Consider the following 22,088-nt stretch of genomic DNA (forward strand, 5'->3'; position numbering starts at 1 on the left):
CTTAGACACATGATTAACTATTGACGAAATGACACATTGTCTGCAAATTAGTCACAATCCTGCCTTCGAAATCATCCACAACAGACTTGGGTTTCATAAAGTTTGTGCAAGATGGATCCCAAAACAACTCAGACAGTTGCATAAACAAACGTGCTTGGACATCTAAAAAAAAAAAAAAAAAAAAAAAACATTTGGATCGCTATGGTAACGAAGGGGACAACTTCTTAGACAGGATCATTACTGGTGACGAAACATGGATCCATCATTACGAGCCGGAGAGTAAACGACAGAGTATGGAATGGAAACATCCAAATTCGCCGTGCAAGAAAAAGTTCAAGACCCAACCGTCCGCAGGAAAACTGATGCTTACGGTTTTTTGGGACGCAGAAGGTCCAGTACTGGAACATTATGGCTAAAGGGGCACAACAATAAACAGTGTACATTACAGTGAGATGCTTACTGCCAGGCTAAAACCTGCAATTCGAAACAAACGCCGAGGATTGCTGTCAAAAGATGTTGTGTTGTTGCACGACAATGCCCGTCCGCATACTGCTGCCCACACTGCTGAAACGCTCCAGACACTCAAATTTTAAGTACCGGATCATCCTCCATATAGTCCCTTCTGACTATCACTTGTTTGGTCCCCTCATACAGGCATTAAGGGGCCGTCGATTTGCCTCGGACGAAGCAGTGAAACAAGCGATGCAATCCTGGCTCGCAGCTCTAGCGAGAACCTTCTTTTATGAGGCATCAGGAAGCTTGTACAACGATGGACCAAGTGCGTTGAAACGCAAGGAGACTATGTCGAAAAATGATGTTCTTGTAAGTTTCCTATTTGATAACAATAAAATTTTATAATTACTTTGCCGATAATAACTGGCTTACCCTGAAGTATCTGATGCAGTAGGAACACCTTCTCGTCGGAAAATATAACTTTCTCCCAGTACTAAAAAGAAAAAAAAATTTCAACTGTGTGTGAATTCCTAAGGGACCAAACTGATGAGAATAGACTAGACTTACACATTACTTGAACTAACTTATGCTAGGAACAACACACACATCCATACCCGAGGGAGAACTCGAACCTCCGGCGGAAGGGGCCGCGCAATCCGTGACATGGGGTCTCAAACCGCGCGGCCAAAGCGCGGCCCCAGTACTAAAGCGAGTCCTTCTGTACGCCAGTGTGAAGTTTAATCTGGCAGCCTTATCTCGTTCTTTCAACATTTCCTTAACCGCCGGTTTTCGCCCGTATCTTCCTTTCTCGTTGAGACGACGATGAATGGTCGACTTGCTCACACTTAGCTGGAGGATGTTTCTGTGCTAGTCCTGAGAGGGTCATTATCACTGCAGTGGAGTATACAATTGTCGTGATCCCCTATGGTAATAGGTGGACGCCCAGACAACGACGGATGTCGCGGCTTTCCTCCGCCACTCTCTTCATGCAGAGATGTAGCGTAAGATTTGCTATATCCTAGGGCACTGCAAATGGAGATGATATAGCATCCATATGCATAACGCGCGGAAATGCGACATTTATCAGATTCCATGGTCTGTACATTTCGCAAGCAAGAACTTCTGACAAGACAGGCGAAAACGAAGTGCGATACAAGGTGGAGAGCGCTACCTTCGCCTCACAAGTCAAAATCATTCTCGATGCTTTTAAAAGATATTTAATGCGTTAGTTCCTTGTGAGTGTTCTTTAGAATATTGTGTGAACATATTTTGTCTCTAAAAATCATACTTAGCAATATTATGAGACGTTTTCAGAGATTAAAGGTAAAATTTAGTTTCACGTTAGATGGAGGACACGTTGCTCCGACTATCATATTTTAGTCATCTGTGTTACCCAATACATCATGCGACAGCACTGTGTAACAGCGCTTCATACAAGTCGTAGGATAGAGGAGTAGGTAATTCATTGTAAACAAAGAAATGTTTGTTTAGGACATCAATTATAACGTTCAAAGTATTTGTAGTATTGCAAACATTTGTGTATATGGCTTCCAGTGCTCGTTTGAGGAAAGGACAAGGACAAGGACAGTCTCCCCTGGTTTCGCTACTATACATAAACCTCTATTTGAGAATGAACTGAGCCTCTGGTTGTTAACAGTTTTGCACTTTTAGCAGTACCACACCCTTAGATGCTAAACTTGGTTTCAACTAATGAGTTGCACAGCCACGAGAATACAACGTGCGATATTTCTTAGACAAAGTATAATACATTGCCATCAGACGAAACGATCGACCTGGCGCAGGGTGTGATGCAATTGTTTTTAAACCTTTTCCTACCTGGACACTAAACTTCCCTTATTCGATAAATTTGTGAACCTTGGTGTTTAAAGTGTTTTAAATTCCTTTGACTATGACAACGTTGAAAGAAATCTTCTTAACAGCACTAAATAGGGGTTTGTTTTTTGCGATCATTGGCTGCCTTTTTGCCGCATTTCGCTGGTTAGAAGGGAAAAAGCTTACTCACTAGAAGACTAATCTCCGAAAAGGAAAGGAGTAATAAAATAAAACCTCTCGTGTTGGGAGGTCATGTGACTTTTATTTCAGTGATTACAAAATCGAGTGGTACGAACAATGAAGTTGGCACAACGGGCCCATTGTTGGAGTCAGTATGACGTTTCAGTACCTGGGACATGAAGTGATGCAGAGCCAATTTAGCTCAGGAGTATACGGAACTGGAGCATCCGGTCTGCCGAGCGCTGTTTGCAAGCCCTTGTGAGGCAAACTGAGAAGCTACTTGCTTGAGAAGTAGCGGCTCCGGTCTCGTAAACTAACATACGGCCGGGAGAGCGGTGTGTTGACCACATGCCCCTCCACATCCGCATTCGGTGACGCCTGTGGGCTCAGGATGACACGGTGGCCGGTCGGTACCGTTGGCCCTTCCAAGGCCTGTTCGGACGGAGTTTAGGGAGAGTATACAGAACTAGAAGTCGCGGCACTTTTAAATCCTGCAGTTCATGTGATTCTTGCTCGCGAAGTTACTGTTGCAGTGTAGTTGTAGAGCCCGATAAGTCAATTGTTTATTTTCTGGTGAGAAAGAGCAGTGGTAAACAGTCTTCGCTTCATCACTTTACTGAAACTGGTGTTCCACGGAGTTGGAATTCCTGATTGGCGACTAAGTGTAAGGTCTCGGAGTCGGATGCGAGTTTTGCAACGTTGAAATATTTTTTCTACGTTGTTGAAGTAGACTCTGCAGTTAGGGTAATTCCGCGAAAATGTGAACTTGCACCACGTAGAATGAGTTTATTGCAACGGAGAACAGTTGACCTTCTGCAATATTTTCTTCCTTGTTCTACTTGAAGTAGGTGACGTTGACGAGGTCGTCTGGAGAGAATGATCGCCACATTTAACAAAATACATTAACATCTTCTGGCTTTGAATGTGGCGTTTACCGCCGGGTTTAGCATTTTACAAGCATCTTAGCTAACGGCATGTAAATTTAGTAATGCAACGCGATTACTGTTATGAAGTAACGTCTTCATCTGTTAATTTAGTTTTAGTGTAATCTATGTATAGCTAGAGATATCCGATATGAACTTGAAAAGTCTTCCCTAGATATGGAAAGAACTATGAAACTAACGTAACTTCACACTCTGCAATGGTATTTCTCGATCAAAGAAATTTCTTTAAATAATGAAAATTTCAAAATGACTTCGAATCGATTTTATGATGGCTAAGAGCATCTTTATATCCCATTGACATGAGACTAGAGTAATTTCCGTGTCGGAAGCCTGCTGATAATTAACCAGTTAATGAAGAACAGAATTTTTCCCCGTGTTTAATTTGTAAGCTAATCGCATTATGCGTTATGACATAATGATGAGAATCGGGTAAGTGGGCTTTAGTGGCCTGGTGGATTGCTCATCCTTTATTAATTACAAGAGATGGGTTCGATTCCCACATACGGCTTGTATTTTAAACACACGTCTCTAGTAACACCAAGTGAAGATCGTCAGATTGCACCGTAGTTCAGATTCCTCATTAATAGCATCATATCCCTTCGCTACCAACTGGAGCAGAGCCGATGTAAGTTGGGCCATAGCAGAGGCGGAAGTCGCAACAAGCAGAAACTCCGTCGCCACTTTCCTTCCTTGCGTTAGAAAGGCCATTTAACGGCACAGGATTCTTATTATACACTCCTGGAAATTGAAATAAGAACACCGTGAATTCATTGTCCCAGGAAGGGGAAACTTTATTGACACATTCCTGGGGTCAGATACATCACATGATCACACTGACAGAACCACAGGCACATAGACACAGGCAACAGAGCATGCACAATGTCGGCACTAGTACAGTGTATATCCACCTTTCGCAGCAATGCAGGCTGCTATTCTCCCATGGAGACGATCGTAGAGATGCTGGATGTAGTCCTGTGGAACGGCTTGCCATGCCATTTCCACCTGGCGCCTCAGTTGGACCAGCGTTCGTGCTGGACGTGCAGACCGCGTGAGACGACGCTTCATCCAGTCTCAAACATGCTCAATGGGGGACAGATCCGGAGATCTTGCTGGCCAGGGTAGTTGACTTACACCTTCTAGAGCACGTTGGGTGGCACGGGATACATGCGGACGTGCATTGTCCTGTTGGAACAGCAAGTTCCCTTGCCGGTCTAGGAATGGTAGAACGATGGGTTCGATGACGGTTTGGATGTACCGTGCACTATTCAGTGTCCCCTCGACGATCACCAGTGGTGTACGGCCAGTGTAGGAGATCGCTCCCCACACCATGATGCCGGGTGTTGGCCCTGTGTGCCTCGGTCGTATGCAGTCCTGATTGTGGCGCTCACCTGCACGGCGCCAAACACGCATACGACCATCATTGGCACCAAGGCAAAAGCGACTCTCATCGCTGAAGACGACACGTCTCCATTCGTCCCTCCATTCACGCCTGTCGCGACACCACTGGAGGCGGGCTGCACGATGTTGGGGCGTGAGCGGAAGACGGCCTAACGGTGTGCGGGACCGTAGCCCAGCTTCATGGAGATGGTTGCGAATGGTCCTCGCCGATACCCCAGGAGCAACAGTGTCCCTAATTTGCTGGGAAGTGGCGGTGCGGTCCCCTACGGCACTGCGTAGGATCCTACGGTCTTGGCGTGCATCCGTGCGTCGCTGCGGTCCGGTCCCAGGTCGACGGGCACGTGCACCTTCCGCCGACCACTGGCGACAACATCGATGTACTGTGGAGACCTCACGCCCCACGTGTTGAGCAATTCGGCGGTACGTCCACCCGGCCTCCCGCATGCCCACTATACGCCCTCGCTCAAAGTCCGTCAACTGCACATACGCTTCACGTCCACGCTGTCGCGGCATGCTACCAGTGTTAAAGACTGCGATGGAGCTCCGTATGCCACGGCAAACTGGCTGACACTGACGGCGGCGGTGCACAAATGCTGCGCAGCTAGCGCCATTCGACGGCCAACACCGCGGTTCCTGGTGTGTCCGCTGTGCCGTGCGTGTGATCATTGCTTGTACAGCCCTCTCGCAGTGTCCGGAGCAAGTATGGTGGGTCTGACACACCGGTGTCAATGTGTTCTTTTTTCCATTTCCAGGAGTGTATTTGAAATTGAGCCATTGAAAAGTTTGGTGCTGGATCTCCTCTTTCGTGGTATCTTACTCATACAGAATAATAGTGTGCTCACTTCTTTGCTTTCCCCAAGATTGCAAACTCCTCCCGGTCTCGAGGAAAGGCACATATGTGTGTTCGAATCCTCGTCCAGCACAAAAATATTCACGGTTTCGTTTCAAGCCCTAGCATATGCACACCGAACAATTAGTGACAAATTATTTCCATTTTTTATGACTCTTGACGTATTGTCAAAATTAACGATAGATGACGTATTTCTAGTCAAACATGCACACATCTAACTGCTGGTGAGCAAACAATTCGCGGACAGAAGCCAACGGCGATATATGCCGGGTTCGATAACTCGTCAAGTAAAAATACTGTAACCTCATTTCAGATTCAGACATCTCCCTGCTGGTGAAACAATTCGATATCTAACATATGGTTTTACTTACTTAACAATATGATTACACACTGGGTTCAAGTCCGCATCATAAAAGTTTACATCATGGCACTTCGTTTAAAACACATGCAGACTTTGTTACCTGGAATTACATTAAACATTTTACGTGGTTAGCTAACAAAGAGATATGAGTAATAAGAGGATTCCAGGCAGAACACAAACGTTTTCAAGTTCAGATTTGGTAACTGATACTGGCGAAAACTTCGATATTTCACGACTCCTTATGCCTAGTCATCAATGACGAACGTTGCTGTGATCTGGTCTCTGTCAACCACAATAGCATTGGTTAGTTATTAAGACTATAGGTGCTTGGTTTCACTGCAGATCCAAAACAAAAATGTTCATCATGTCGTTAAAGGTTCAAACATGTGCACAAATAATTGCTCAGTCATGAGTGCAGAGAAATTACTGCCGGCCGGTGTGGCCGAGCGGTTCTAGGCGCTTCAGTCTGGAACCGCGCGACTGCTACGGTCGCAGGTTCGAATCCTGCCTCGGGCATGGATGTGTGTGATGTCCTTAGGTTAGTTAGGTTTAAGTAGTTCTAAGTTCTAGGGGACTGATGACCTAAGATGTTAAGTCCCATAGCGCTCAGAGCCATATGAACCATTTTTTTTTAATTACTGGTGATACGTTCCTCATTTTGAGGTTTCCATTGAGTGTTTGTCACTGTTAACCGTGTTGCTTTTAACTGGTTTGTTGAACATCCAATTTATGATCAACCACTCGTTTCAGGAACGACGTTTCACAGGTTTGGATATACCTTTTAAAAAGCAAAAATAGTTCGAATTTTTATAGACCTTAGGAGTCCAGATATTGTCTCAGAGACTCTTGTTCATAGAAATGTTTAATTTTTCCTGTTGAAATGACCTATGAGACGGTGTTAGTTAACTCAAATTCTAATGAATATGGTAGTGATTTTGAAATGTGACTTACTGTTGTAAAATTGAGTTTACAAGCGTTAAGGACTGTCTCATCTCTAATGAAGTGTTTCTTAACGTTTGTAATATTATGGTGTTGGTTTACATCTGGACTTATTATCATAAAGAACAGTGTTCTCTAGTGATCTCTTGTAGTATCCATTTTGTACAGTCAAACGATTGTTCCGCGAAGATATTAGAGCACTTGCAAGACAGCTACGTTATGTGGGCTGCATGTAAATCATGCATAACGCAGTTCAGATCTTTCGGATACTTTGGGTATGATAGTATATATTTAGGCCGTGTTACAGCACATTTCTTGAGAAGTTTAGTACGCTCTATGATGCATTTGTTGAGACTCATTGTCGCAATTTTTTGTCATGGACTCTTTATGGTAGGTTTCTTCGCCATGTCACACAAAGAATCTTGTCCACATCTAGGTTTGATTCTAGGAGGGCAGAAAGCTGAAAGTTGAGTCATCTGCTGCGCTTCTGAAAGAACTTACTATATGAAAACGAAGCAAAGTAGTTTTCCGAAAAAGTTTTCTTTCTAGCATAAAAAATAAAACACCACATTTTTGGATTCGCATGTTTTTTCGCTATACAACTGTTCTCAAACTACTGTTAAAAATATTTGATTATTTCATATTTTAAATCTCACATCACAGCCAAATAATGAGGTGGTTATCTTATCGTTATCGGTCATACTTATTACGACACTCTAAAGATGAGTAACTCGCAGCCTATTGTTGGAAGTGTGGTGTCACCGCCAGACACCACACTTGCTAAGTGGTAGCTTAAATCGGCCGCGGTCCATTAGTACATGTCGGACCCGCGTGTCGCCACTGTCAGGATCGCAGACCGAGCGCCACCACAAGGCAGGTCTCGAGAGACTGACTAGCACTCGCCCCAGTTGTACGACGACGTTGCTAGCGACTACACTGACGAAGCCTTTCTCTCATTTGCCGAGAGACAGTTAGAATAGCCTTCAGCTAAGTCCATGGCTACGATCTAGCAAGGCGCCATTTGTAACATTGCATGTATCTAAAGAGTCTCACTTGTATCGCCACAATCTCCAGATGGCTCATCAAGAACGATGTATACAATGAGGGATTAAAAGTTAAGTATTCAAGAAGCATTCATTAAGTCTCCTGTTTCAGACCTCACTCCATCCTTCGTGAGTTAGCGCGTGCATCTTGGCCGCCTCTTTCAATTAGTGTGCGTAGTGTTGGCAAGTCTGCCGACACTACAGGAAGAATTTTCAGTGAATTAATAATACGGATTGCGATTACTAATCTGAGGGAGGCAGAAATTTGGATTCTGAAATTGTCATATTTCGGAATGCTTAACTCCACATCAAAAAAATGTTCAAATGTGTGTGAAATCTTATGGGACTTAACTGCTAAGGTCATCAGTCCCTAAGCTTACACACTACTTAAATTATTCTAAGGACAAACACACACACCCATGCCCGAGGGAGGACTCGAACCTCCGCCGGGACCAGCCGCACAGTCCAAGACCGCAGCGCCTGAGACCGCTCGGCTGATCCCGCGCGGCACTTAGAATTTCTCTTTCGTATGATAAGTGGCAAATTGCTCTAAGTGTAGAAAAAACTAAGTTAATGCGTATGAGCAGGAAAAATAATCTTGTAACTTTCGAATACAGCATTAATAGTGCGTTGTTTGACACAATCACAAAGATTAAATATCTAGGAGTAAGGCTGCAAAGAGATGTGTTGCGGAATGAGCACGTCGAGCTGGTATAGGAAAAGCGAACGCTCGACTTCGTTTTATTAGGAGAATTTTGGGAAAGTGTTGCTCATGTATAAAAGAGACGGCTTATAGAACGCTAGTGCGTCCCATATTTTAGTACTGCTAGAGTGTGTTGGATCACAACCAGGTTGGAATAAAGGAAAACACATCATTGAAAGGTGAATGCTAGGGTAAAAGATATAGTGAGAGAAAGTAACGCAGCCTGGATTCGATCCCACCACAATTTTTTTTTTTTTTTTTTTTTTTTTTTGTGGATAGAACTTTATTGCGAAAGACCTGTGGCATTGCAATCCATGAAAATTTACAGTCCTTGTTTCTCATACATGTACAACTCACAGCACATCAGTAAATATTACAGAAGAGGTACGTTACATTAGTAGATTACTTAGCTTTCGAGTATCTACATTGCAGTATTGCAGTGTTGGTTTTAAAGCTGAATAAACGTTTGAGGTCTCATTAAATCTCCATCTGAGTCTCTGACCGGGTTTCGTTTTGATAAGTAGCACCACTGACGTCTTTGGAGTCTTTGTTTTGAGTTTTTCGTCGTGTTTGTTTTAGGTTAGAGACGGGCACCGTTCTGTTACTGCAGAATCATTATTTCCCTTGTTTTGCTTATCGAAAGTTCGTTCTTGTAGTTGCACTTGTTTTGTTTTGGCCTCTGGCAGCTGCACGTGCCGCGTCAAATTGGCCTCTGGATAGTGTCTAACGAGCTGCCTACGCTTTCGTCGGTGTGGCTTTCGGCGCTGCTGCCTTGACCGCTTCTGCTGTTGTTTTGAGTCGTTAGTTTCAGGTATCGGTCTCAGATTCTCTTTCTCTTTCAGCACGATTTGCTCTAAATTGGGTACATCTTCGTCCCCACTGCTTTCATCACACGTTCGACGCAGCTTGTTTCTTTAGCGGAAGCGCATCAAGAGTAGGGTGTGGGTTTTTTGCTTCCGATTTTGAGGATAACGAAGGAAAATCTGAAGCTGGTGGTTTTGGCTCCTGTTGTACCACCATACTACAGCTTGACCTTTCGGCATCCATCACTTAGTTCTCCGTCACGAGTTCAAATAACGTGTTTCCTGCGCTGCTCTAACGAATTTTTGTAAACGAAAATTCGTTTTAGCAATTCGTTCTTTGAAGGCCACTTTCGTTACAGACGATACATGTTCCTATCTCTAATCTGTAAGTAAAATGCACCTCGTATCCACAAACAATTAGATGAGAGAGAATATTTTGCCTTACATGCATTTCAATCGATCTAATACCGTTTAAACACTACAATTTCTGTTCACTCGATCAACGTTCTTTACGGTACGTATTTGTTTCACTTCTCCAACCTTGGTTAATACCTCTTGTAAATAAGAGTTATGGACGGCCGGATTTGCCGAGCGGTTCTAGGCGCTACAGTCTGGAGCCGCGCGACCGCTACGGTCGTAGGTTCGAATCCTGCCTCGGGCATGGATGTGTGTGATGTCCTTAGGTTAGTTAGGTTTAAGTAGTTCTAAGTTCTAGGGGACTGATGACCTCAGAAGTTAAGTCCCATAGTGCTCAGAGCCATTTGAACCAATAACAGTTCCCATCTTCAGGAAACAGTTGAAACACACGTACAATTTTGGTTTCATTAGCGGGTTGCAAAAGGTGCGGCTGAAGCATACATCCAGCGTAACAGAATTAAAGGATAACTTTTCGAAACCCGAAATTGTCTTCCATTCCGACGCATAACTATGAAATTTGGCTCAAAGGCGCCTAAGACCTTCCTCCGTAATGGTGCAAAAGCGTGACTTCGATGCGACATCAAACTTGGATTTTATTCATAACGACAAGTATGGCAAAATCTAACGTCTGTTTCTGGCGCAGCGAGCGCGCGTTCAGATAGAGGGCTGATATGTAGTTTCAGTTATGCACATGCTCCTGCGCGCAACGGATGGAACAGTATTTGCAGAGGGCGCGGATTTCGATAGGGAATGATCCTGTGACGGGCGCCAATGCGCATGCGTCTCCACGCCAATTTTTTGCTACAAAGCAGACACCGTGAACTATCATTCTTGAAGATGGGTGGACGGTTGCCAGCCGAAATAGTGTGTCAAGAAGTCAACACAGCCGGCTGCAATCCCGAAACCTCATAGAATATTCAGTACGCTGGTAAAACTTCAAGAATCACATAATTAACCCACCTTACACGACACATCAACCTCTGAGCGCCAGCTTTCTTTTCGCAAGTGCCTTCACTTTGCTGTCTGAAGCTTCGTCGTACCCGAAGATGACGGTTCAGGGCGCCAAGCTTTTGCATCATTGAGGAAGTTTGTGGGCACCTTCGGGCTGAATTTCAAACTTACGCGTCGGAATGGGACACGATTACGGGGTTTAGAAACAGTGATCCTGTAAGTGTGTTGCACAGCTATAAAACGCCCAAGCCGCACGAGGTGCATTCAAGTTCTAAGGCCACCGATTTTTTTTCTCCGGACTGGAAAGAGATAGAAACATGCACATTGTTTTAAAATGAGGCCGCATTCATTGTCAATACGTCCCAGAGATGGCAGTACCGTACGGCAGATGGAATTTTACCGCCAGCGGCGAGAATGAGAACTGTTTTAAATACTTAAAATGGCGACGTTTTCCTTACTTGAACAGCGTGCAATCATTCGTTTTCTGAATTTGCGTGGTGTGAAACCAATTGAAATTCATCGACAGTTGAAGGAGACATGTGGTGATGGAGTTATAGATGTGTCGAAAGTGCGTTCGTGGGTGCGACAGTTTAATGAAGGCAGAACATCGTGTGACAACAAACGGAAACAACCTCGGGCTCGCTCAAGCCGGTCTGACGACATGATTGAGACAGTGGAGAGAATTGTTTTGGGGGATCGCCGAATGACTGTTGAACAGATCGCCTCCAGAGTTGGCATTTCTGTGGGTTCTGTGCACACAATCCTGCATGACGACCTGAAAATGCGAAAAGTGTCATCCAGGTGGGTGCCACGAATGCTGACGGACGACCACATGGCTGCCCGTGTGGCATGTTGCCAAGCAATGTTGACGCGCAACGACAGCATGAATGGGACTTTCTTTTCGTCGGTTGTGACAATGGATGAGACGTGGATGCCATTTTTCAATCCAGAAACAAAGCGTCAGTCAGCTCAATGGAAGCACACAGATTCACCGCCACCAAAAAAATTTCGGGTAACCGCCAGTGCTGAAAAAATGATGGTGTCCATGTTCTGCGACAGCGAGGGTGTAATCCTTACCCATTGCGTTCCAAAGGGCACTACGGTAACAGGTGCATCCTACGAAAATGTTTTGAAAAACAAATTCCTTCCTGCACTGCAATGCCCGCATCTCGTGGTCGTGCGGTAGCGTTCTCGCTTCCCACGCCCGGGTTCCCGGGTTCGATTCCCGGCGGGGTCAGGGATTTTCTCTGCCTCGTGATGGCTGGGTGTTGTGTGATGTCCTTAGGTTAGTTAGGTTTAAGTAGTTCTATGTTCTAGGGGACTGATGACCATAGCTGTTAAGTCCCATAGTGCTCAGAGCCATTTGAACCATTTTGAACCTGCACTGCAACAAAAACGTCCGGGAAGGGCTGCGCGTGTGCTGTTTCACCAAGACAACGCACCCGCACATCGAGCTAACGTTACGCAACAGTTTCTTCGTGATAACAACTTTGAAGTGATTCCTCATGCTCCCTACTCACCTGACCTGGCTCCTAGTGACTTTTGGCTTTTTCCAACAATGAAAGACACTCTCCGTGGCCGCACATTCACCAGCCGTGCCGCTATTGCCTCAGTGATTTTCCAGTGGTCAAAACAGACTCCTAAAGAAGCCTTCGCCACTGCCATGGAATCATGGCGTCAGCGCTGTGAAAAATGTGTACGTCTGCAGGGCGATTACGTCGAGAAGTAACGCCAGTTTCATCGATTTCGGGTGAGTAGTTAATTAGAAAAAAATCGGAGGCCTTAGAACTTGAATGCACCTCGTATATCACGACACCAGATGGGAATTACATGCCGCTTGCTGCATTTTCGACGCACTACCGCTCTCTCGCGTTATTGTGGTTGTTTTCTAGATGGCAATGGCACTGATTTCACAACTTAATTTTAATTCATCATAATCCAGACAAGTTGTACGAAATATTTGTAAATTATATAAATACATTCCTCGTGAATCAGCGTATCTATTAGTTAAAACCGGATCAGAATCTGTACAGTAGTTCGTGAGATTAGCGTGCGTATGCAGACGGACGCGAGCAAGCGACTTCAGTGTATATGTATGGAGGTAAGTACTGCTCTTTCAATGTGCCTCACTCTACTGCGTCGATCCTTTCACCGTGTTGGCAGAACTCGTCGACCGGAGGAGTGAAGCAGCGTGTGCCGATTGGATCCAATATCGGGCCACCGTGACATCGGCAGTCCGACGTTCCTCGCAATTAACGGAATCGGCTATCCAGACTCACGCAGCCGATTTCACTCTACCGTTGCATGCCCTCTTGATGCCCTTATACATCACGTTACTGTGTGTCTCATTGTTTTACAGTGCATTTACGAGGAGAAATTTTTATGAGTATCCTGAATCACTTCACTTCAGCATCTGGAACGTTCTTTATGCTAAGTCACGACTTAATTCATCATCTAACACTGCATTCTTTATCGCCGCGTACTCGATATAGCACTAAATCCAACGTTTTATGCTGCTTTATTTTCACTATTCTCTCTGCACACACCGTATCAGCACCATTGTGTTTTACCTTAAGACGTTATAGCAACACTAAAACAGCACAAAAGAACTGCATAATTGATATTAATGTTCCTGGACACAGCATCTACATGCACAAAAAAAGGTTCAAATCGCTCTGAGCGCTATGGGACTTAACTTCTGAGGTCATCAGTCCCCTACACTTAGAACTAAAACCTAACTAACCTAAGGACATCACACACATCCATGCTCAAGGCAGGATTCGAACCTGCGACCGTAGCAGCAGCGCGGTACCGGACTGAAGTGCCTAGAAACGCTCGGCCACAGCGGCCGGCATCTACATATACAAAAATGATAAATGCGTCAATGAGTGTCGCAGAGCGACTTTTCCTTCTTAATATTTAAAAGTTTTTGATTGTGAATGCTACTTATAGTTTTACTAGAAGTTTAGTTATACAGTGAAAGCATTTCTGTGAGTCATCATGTTCCCTGGATTTTACAAAACAAATAACGCTCTTATTTTCTCCTATATAACTTAACAGTTAACGGTAAAACTCTCATCAATTGGCGACTAATCGATAGTACACTAAGACTCAACTGCCTGATTAGATAATTAAGGCTGAGAAAACAGAGAAATGTCCCAGATCACAAAAAAAAGTTGACGAAGTATTTACAATGAAATAAATTTCTTTGAGCCAAAGATACCACTTGGATCTATCATAAATTTCTTCATGCCAGCGTATAAATAGACCTTCTTACTAACCGCCTAATTTGTTCCATCTTAAATCAAACCATATCGTTACTTCAAGGAGGCTTTGTGTACATGACTTTAATGTTTCCTATCACAACAATGGGCGCTGATGACCCCGCTGTTTAGCGCCCGTAAACCACAAACACACACACTATCACAACAATATCTGCTTTCCGTCCCTTTTCTTCTTAATAGATGACAGCGTCCACCTACGAATCAAATGCCTTCTTTTAAATTTTGGTGAATTTGGTTTAAATCAACTATTAGCAAATATCAGACCCTGACAGTAACAGGACTAATTTTCTGTCACCTACAAAATAGGGGTGCTAATGGTTCAAATGGTTCAAATGGCTCTGAGCACTATGGGACTTAACATCTGAGGTCATCAGTCCCGTAGAACTTAGAACTACTTAAACCTAACTAACCTAAGGACATCACACACATCCTTGCCCGAGGCAGGATTCGAACCTGCGACCGTAGCGGTCGCGCGGTTTCAGACTGAAGCGCCTAGAACCGCTTGACCACAACGGCCGGCAGGGGTGCTAATGATGATAGACATTAGGGACAAACTGTTTTTATAAATGACATGGATTCTTTTATGCTAATTGTTTTACATGAATAGATTCATTTTGCGTGCCTATATTAGACTGCTTCACGTCTCTGGTTTTTCTTCACTTTCAATAAATGTATTATCTTTTACGATCAATTTACAACTGCACTAAAATTATCTTTATATTGTCTATCAGGTAATCATTGAAGCTACCCGAGGGAACGGATTTCTAGGAGACATAGCTGTGGATGACGTTGCTCTTAGAAAAGGGGACGACTGCCTCGTCGTACCAGATCAACCCATCACAGCAGCTATACGCCAAGGTATGAAGTTCTTTTACGCTTTCTAAACCGTAAATTTAAAAACTTTTCATAATAGCGAATTATTTTAATCTGACCATGAAGTCTACTGAACTACATAGCGAGATACCTCTTGACACTTTCCAAAGAAGACCATTTACATGTGCATAAATTAAATATGATAACCTATAACAGATGTGAAAAAAACTCAACAATGACGCAGATCCTAGCGCTGTGTTTTTTTATAGAATTGTTTGTTTTCGTAGTTTCTAAAACATTGTCGATGGTTTGTAAGACCCTCAGTTACTCTGACTTTTTATGCTGTGTGTGGTTACCATCTTGCGCGGAAAAATAGGCTGATACAGTATAAGACCGCAGAAATTAATCTTAAAGTAAGAAATGCTTGTCTGACGCAGAAAATATTAGTTACCTGAAGTAATCTTGGAGTAAACATACTTTCGGTATTCGGTCTTTTCACAATGCCATTACTTTTACCCTCAGTTCATCTCCTTAAATGCTACACTGTAGCGTACGTGTTATTTACATTGCTGTACTCATAGTCGTATTATTGTACGCATTTATTAACAGTTTTGAATTACTGTTACGTCACTCTCAATACCGAAATATCTACACTGCTGGCCACCGTAAATGCAACACCCTGAAGGAAGCATCCGAATCAAGTGAAATTTACACCATGGGTTTGCAGCGATGAGATATGCAACTGATTAGAATTTCAGCGGAGACGCACATCACGCGCGCCTGTGGCGCCACCTCATAGCGCCATTTAAGGCTTGGCGATTTCGACGAGTGTACGTTCGGCATGTGCGTTTACCTTGTGGTTGTTTCACAAGACGATCAGTTATGCCTCGTAGACAACAGCGAACATCTTTTGATCAAGTATCCGAGTTCGACAGAGGAAGGATAGTGGCTTACCGAGATTGTGGATTATCATACAGAGAAATCGCTAGTCGTGTTGGACGAAACCAAACAACTGTAATGCGGATATGTGACCGTTGGATGCAGGAGGGTACGACGGACCGACGTGGTCGATCGCATTCACCTCGGTGCACCACTGCACGTGCTGATAGGCAAATTGTGCGCATGGCAGTGACGGATCGCTCAGTGACATCCCGAACCATAGCACAGCACATTGCGTCTGTAACGCATCATCCAGTGTCTGCGCGTACCATTCGACGCCGTTTACAGCAGAGTGGTCTGTCCGCAAGACGTCCATTGCTTCGTCTACCATTGACGCAGAACCACAGACGTCTCCGTCGCCAATGGTGTGATGACAGACGGATGTGGACGGCAGAATGGAATGACGTTGTCTTTACTGACGAGGCACGCTTCTGTCTGCAGCACCACGATGGTCAGATTCGAGTGTGGAGACACCGTGGAGAGAGGATGCTGGACAGCTGCATTATGCACCGCCACACTGGTCTTGCACCGGGTATTATGGTATGGGGCGGTGTTGGATATTACTCTCGCACGCCTCTAGTATGCATTGCCGGTACTTTAAATAGCCGGCGCTACATATCCGAGGTGCTGGAGCCAGTTGTCCTTCCTTACCTTCAGGGCTCGGCCACAGCCATATTTCAACAGGATAATGCGTGACCATACGTGGCACGCATTGTCCAAAGGTTCTTCGTCAATAACCAGATTGAATTGCTTCCCTGGCCGGCTCGCTTTCCGGATCTTTCGCCGATAGAAAACATGTGGTCCATGGTTGCTCAACGAGTGACCCAGATTACATCCCCAGCTGCCACACCAGATGATCTTTGGCAACTTGTGGAAGCTGCTTGGGCTGCTGTACCCCAGGAACACATCCAACGTCTCTTTGACTCAATGCCGAGACGTGTGGCAGCGGTGATCTCCAACAATGGCGGCTACTCTGGCTACTGATTCTGGCAGGAACCACATATCACAGACGTCTGTAAACGTAATCATTTGATACTTGGTCAACATGTTATCTACAAAATAAATCTTGTTGTGCTACCTCTTGTCTTTCTTGGTGTTGCATTTACGGTGGCCAGCAGTGTATGTACTGTCTCTTCTCTTACAACAGCTGTTCTAAATGACGACGACCAGTAACCTCAAAAGATAGTTAACATCAGCAAGTGATATTGTCCCACATTCGCGCAAAAGTTTCTTCGCAACAAATTGCACAACTGTTTCCATTGCGGCCCACATAAACTACTGATTTTAGCTGTTTCCACATGAGGTAATGGAGAGGACTGAGTGCGAGAGACATTGCGGTCATCTTCCATTTCAGCAACCATGAAATGTACTACAGTGATGATCACGAATACCCACATTGAAGGGAAGCGGCGTTCAGTACTTCTGGAACCCAGTCTTCCAAGGGAAAATCAGAAATACACCCGCAGCTTCTCAAGTGAAACAGTTAAAACAGCTCAATTACACACCTGATTACAGGCCAAAGCAGTCATTTGCAGGGATCCGTGGTTGATGGTGGACCTCAGTTATGTATTACGAGCTTTCACTTCCCACCTTCGATTAGAGATAATCGTCACAGTAGAATCAGAAACTAATGCTTCCTCATTAATAACAGAAAGATGTATAGGAAATATGGACAATAACGTACTGCTGCTAAAACTTTCAGCAGTGTTGGGGTCACGGTCGCCATCGTCGTCGGCTACAATTCGATTCCGAGAATGCACAACTTCTTCCTTCATAAAATGATCATTTCAGCTCAACTTGTGGATGTGTTTCCGTTAGCTGAGCAGACCACTCCTGGCTTAAAACATGCGTCCTTACAGATCGCACTGAATTCTTAGAGGACGGAGGAGTTGTGACTGACGGAGCTTTCTTGCTTGTCGTTTGGCCTGTCCATGTCTGCAGCTTTCTCCTTCAAAGAAGTTGATAGCGGTGGACGTACTGTTCCTCCACAGCAAGCGGTCCGCAGTATATTCATCCTATATTTGTATGCTTATACCAATAGCCTTCATGATGTGTTTTATCTGGTCCTTAGAGCGCTCCAGAGGGGCTCCATGAGGTCTGCTGCCAGAGCAGAGTTCAGGATAAAGGACTTAGTGAGAGAGCCTTGTATCACTCATACGATGAACATGGCCTACCCTCATCAGTCGATGATCGATTATGGTTGCCTTAGTGCTGTTTAGATGCGCTTTCTCGAGAACTTCAATGTAGGTTACATGGTCATCCAACTTAATGTTCAAGATGTATCTTATTTTTGTTGGTGGGAGCGCTCAAGATTTTTGATACACAGCGATAGATTGTCCAGGTTTCGCAACCATACTGCAACGTAGAAATGACAGCAGCTCTGTACACCAAGAAGCTGTTATGCAGCTTTAGGTCTTTATTCATGAAGACACTGTCTTAACCATTCGAATACTACATGGACTGCCCCAATTCTTTTATCAGCATTTCGTTTGCAGGTAAACCGTCTAGACAAGATGCTCCAAAGATATGGAAAGTCGTGATAAGAAAGCGTTAAAGTATGTGTGGCTTCGCTATGAGTGATAATAAAATAAAATGCTACTATGGAAAACTCGCCACATGGTAATGTGGCGTAGACGCTTCGATTGTGGTCAGCTAAGCACGAATGACGAAGAACGAAGCGGCCGACAACCTCTCTGTGAAGAATTGGGCTCATGAGGCCTTGATACTTGAAAACGTACGACGCGAGAGTGGCAAAAGTGAAAAATCAGTCGTGGATCAGTTTTCAACATATTGAATGATTTTACAATTTTGGTACACATTTATGGAAAACAGTGATCAATAGATTATTATATTTTGACTAAAGTTCAGTCTTGATCACACCATTTATGTTTCAATGATATAGGTAACCGGTTTCGGTTATTTTTACATAACCATCATCAGACCTGTGGATTAATTTTAGGAAATACTAGAAACCAAACTTTAAATAAGATGAAAGTGTCTAATGACGTCAATATTTAACAAGATAAAATATAACAAGATAAAATAAAATTAATTATACCCATGCCTCCCTTAGGATGGTAGGCGGAGCTCCTCAGCTGCTACGAAGTTAACTGATGGTTACGAGTGCTGAGCACGAGCTTAAATATGCAGAGGCTCCGCCTACTTCCTGTCACACTACTTCACAACTGCCAATCAGCGTTCATAATATGACTCCATCGTCAAAGTATAAAAGTAGGAAATACACTAATAACATAAAATTGATTCATTTAAAATGTCTGGTTAACAGATATTTAGTATGTGTACAGCTTATTTATATTTTAGATAAAAACAGTAAACTACGATGTGTAATAGTTGTGCCCTCTATGGGCAACCTTAATACTATTACAGTGTCAGTTACATCAAAGATGTGAAAGTCCTTGGGGTTGTGGTATATATCGATTATACGGAGTCGCCTATATCACAATTGCATCTTTGTTGGATGCTGCAGAATCGTCTTACTTTAACTGTAGTTTTCATAGCAATATTCTTTATAGCTGTAGGGTAGCAGCCAAGAGTAAAGCGATTACCCAAAGACATCAAAGAAAAATTGATTTACTCGTTGCTAAACAACAAAATAAGATTTTAGAAAATGTCAGCAATATACATCAATTTTATCCAAGGACAATGAATCTTACAGATATTCAGTTCACAAAGTCCGACATGTCGGTACTTGACAAAGGCTTAAAATATAACTTAACTCCCCCACTAAATAATACGAATGTTAAACACATAATTGCTGATGTTATAGCAACAAGCAAAATATCGAACATAAATAAACCTGAAGCATGTAAGCCCTAAAAACGAAAGATTTAATTCTAAAAGAGAAAAATAAACTGCATAGAAAAACTGAAGATAAAACACTTAAAAATATCAATAATAAGCTACTAGCAGAGAAAGCAATTATAGTAAAGGCCGATAAAGGAAATACCCTTGTTATTATTAAAGAAGACGATTATATATTTAAAACACTCTCATTTTTTAATGAAAATGGGATCGTTGAAGTAACTAAAGACCCCACTCCAAAGTTCCAGATAAAGATCAAGAAATTAGTTGATGAAAATATTCACCTCTTGACCCCTGAAGAAAAGAATATGATGAAAAATATGAATCCCCAAATACCTAAATTAAGGTCACAGATTAAGCTGCATAAAAAAGAGAAATCTATACGACCTATTGTCAACTACAAAAGTAGTCCTTCATATAAACTAAATATGAAACTTCATAAAATTTTGAAAGCATTCTATATATATGACAGCAATTTCAGTATCAAACACAGTTATGAATTAGCACAACAAATCCACAATATAGGCATTCCAACTAGTGCAAGTTTCGTCTCATTAGATATTAAAACTTTGTATACAAATACACCCATTAATGAGACGATTAATATAATCAGGGATAACTTAGTACAATACAAAAATATGACTAAAGACGAAATAACCGAATTTATAGAACTGCTTGAATGCACTTTAGATTACAATTATTTACCTTTTAATACTAAAATCTATTGTCAGAAAGATGGCTTAGCAATGGGCAATTCTTTGGCTGGGACAGTTGCAGACATTTTCGTGAATCACATTGAGATGCAATTCCTGAAAAATAACCATGATATCGCAAATAAAATCATATATTACAAGCGATATGTAGATGATACATTATTGCTTTATAATGATTCAAAAGATGAAATTGAGAAGCTTGATATAAAATTAAACTCTATGAATCCGAAGTTACAATTTACGGTTGAGCATGAAAATCGAAGATCTATTAACTACCTAGATCTCACTATAACTAATGACAATGGGAAACATTTCTTCACCATATACAGGAAACCTACAACCACTGATGTTATTATTAATGCCACATCATGTCATCCTGACAAGTATAAAAAAGCATTTTTTAAGTCTATGATACACCAAATACTAAAATTATCGCTAGAAGCTAATGAGATCAAAAAGGAAATGACCACACGACAGGTAGATATCATTTTTAATAAAGTGCAACAATCACAAAGTACTCCACTAATAGGTAATCCAAAATATATGAGATGACATATATGGGAAACATATCAGATAGAATTACTAATTCATTCAAAAATTCTCGAATAACAATAGCATTTACAACTGATAATACTTTACAACAAAAATTAAGACATACCGTAAGTAAAGATAATGGAAAATTTACCAGATCAGGAGTGTACAGGATCCAATGTAGAGACTGTGAGAAAATATACATCGGCCAAACAGGTCGAAATTTTGCAGTAAGGTACAAAGAACATACGTCGGGTACCTCACGAACAAAATCTGTATTCGGCTATCGTATAGCAATCAACAATCATGCTGAGGGGACAGTAGAGCAGAATTTACAAGTTCTTCATTATGCAAATAAGGGCATACTTATGAATATCTTAGAAGAAATCGAGATATACGCTCATTTGAAAACCAAATCATCAATGCTGCTCAATGAACAATTAGATTTTCGCAAAAAATATTTTTACGACCTTTTTGACGATATTTTATAATAAAAGCACCTCCTCTTTTGTTTTAAAATGTAAGACTAGTTATACCCATGGCAAAAGCTATGTATGTAAAATATGCTGTACAACATAAAAAAATTATTAAATTGACATTGATTATTATAAAAACTATTAGATCGATGAGTTCTAAAAATTTAATCAGCGGTTTTATCAGTTATTGAGACATACATAATGCGGAACGTACTCTTGGCTGCTACCCTACTGCTATAAAGAATATTGCTATGAAAACTACAGTTAAAGTAAGACGATTCTGCAGCATCCAACAAAGATGCAATTGTGATATAGGCGACTCGGTATAATCGGTATATACCACAACTCCAAGGACTTTCACATCTTTGATGTAACTGACACTGTAATAGTATTAAGGTTGCCCATAGAGGGCACAACTGTTACACATCGTAGTTTACTGTTTTTATCTAAAATATAAATAAACTGTACACATACCATCTGTTAATCAGACATTTTAAATGAATCAATTTTATGTTATTAGTGTATTTCCTACTTTTATACTTTGACGATGGAGTCATATTATGAACGCTGATTGGCAGTTGTGAAGTAGTGTGACAGGAAGTAGGCGGAGCCTCTGCATATTTAAGCTCGTGCTC

At 42.5% G+C, this 22,088-nt stretch overlaps 1 protein-coding gene across 2 annotated transcripts in view; it reads left to right on the forward strand.

Annotated features, from left to right (window-relative positions):
• LOC126248918 (MAM domain-containing glycosylphosphatidylinositol anchor protein 1-like) overlaps positions 1-22,088 on the forward strand; it is a 1,134,762-nt gene that overhangs the window by 809,392 nt on the left and 303,282 nt on the right. For both annotated transcript variants that reach the window (XM_049950410.1, XM_049950411.1), the window contains exon 7: positions 14,891-15,017. In XM_049950410.1, coding sequence (XP_049806367.1) covers positions 14,891-15,017 — 127 coding nt within the window. The remainder of the gene's footprint in view (positions 1-14,890; positions 15,018-22,088) is intronic.

Source organism: Schistocerca nitens, chromosome 3 (genome assembly GCF_023898315.1).
Source record: "Schistocerca nitens isolate TAMUIC-IGC-003100 chromosome 3, iqSchNite1.1, whole genome shotgun sequence".
In the NCBI taxonomy this organism is placed as follows: Eukaryota; Metazoa; Arthropoda; class Insecta; order Orthoptera; family Acrididae; genus Schistocerca; species Schistocerca nitens.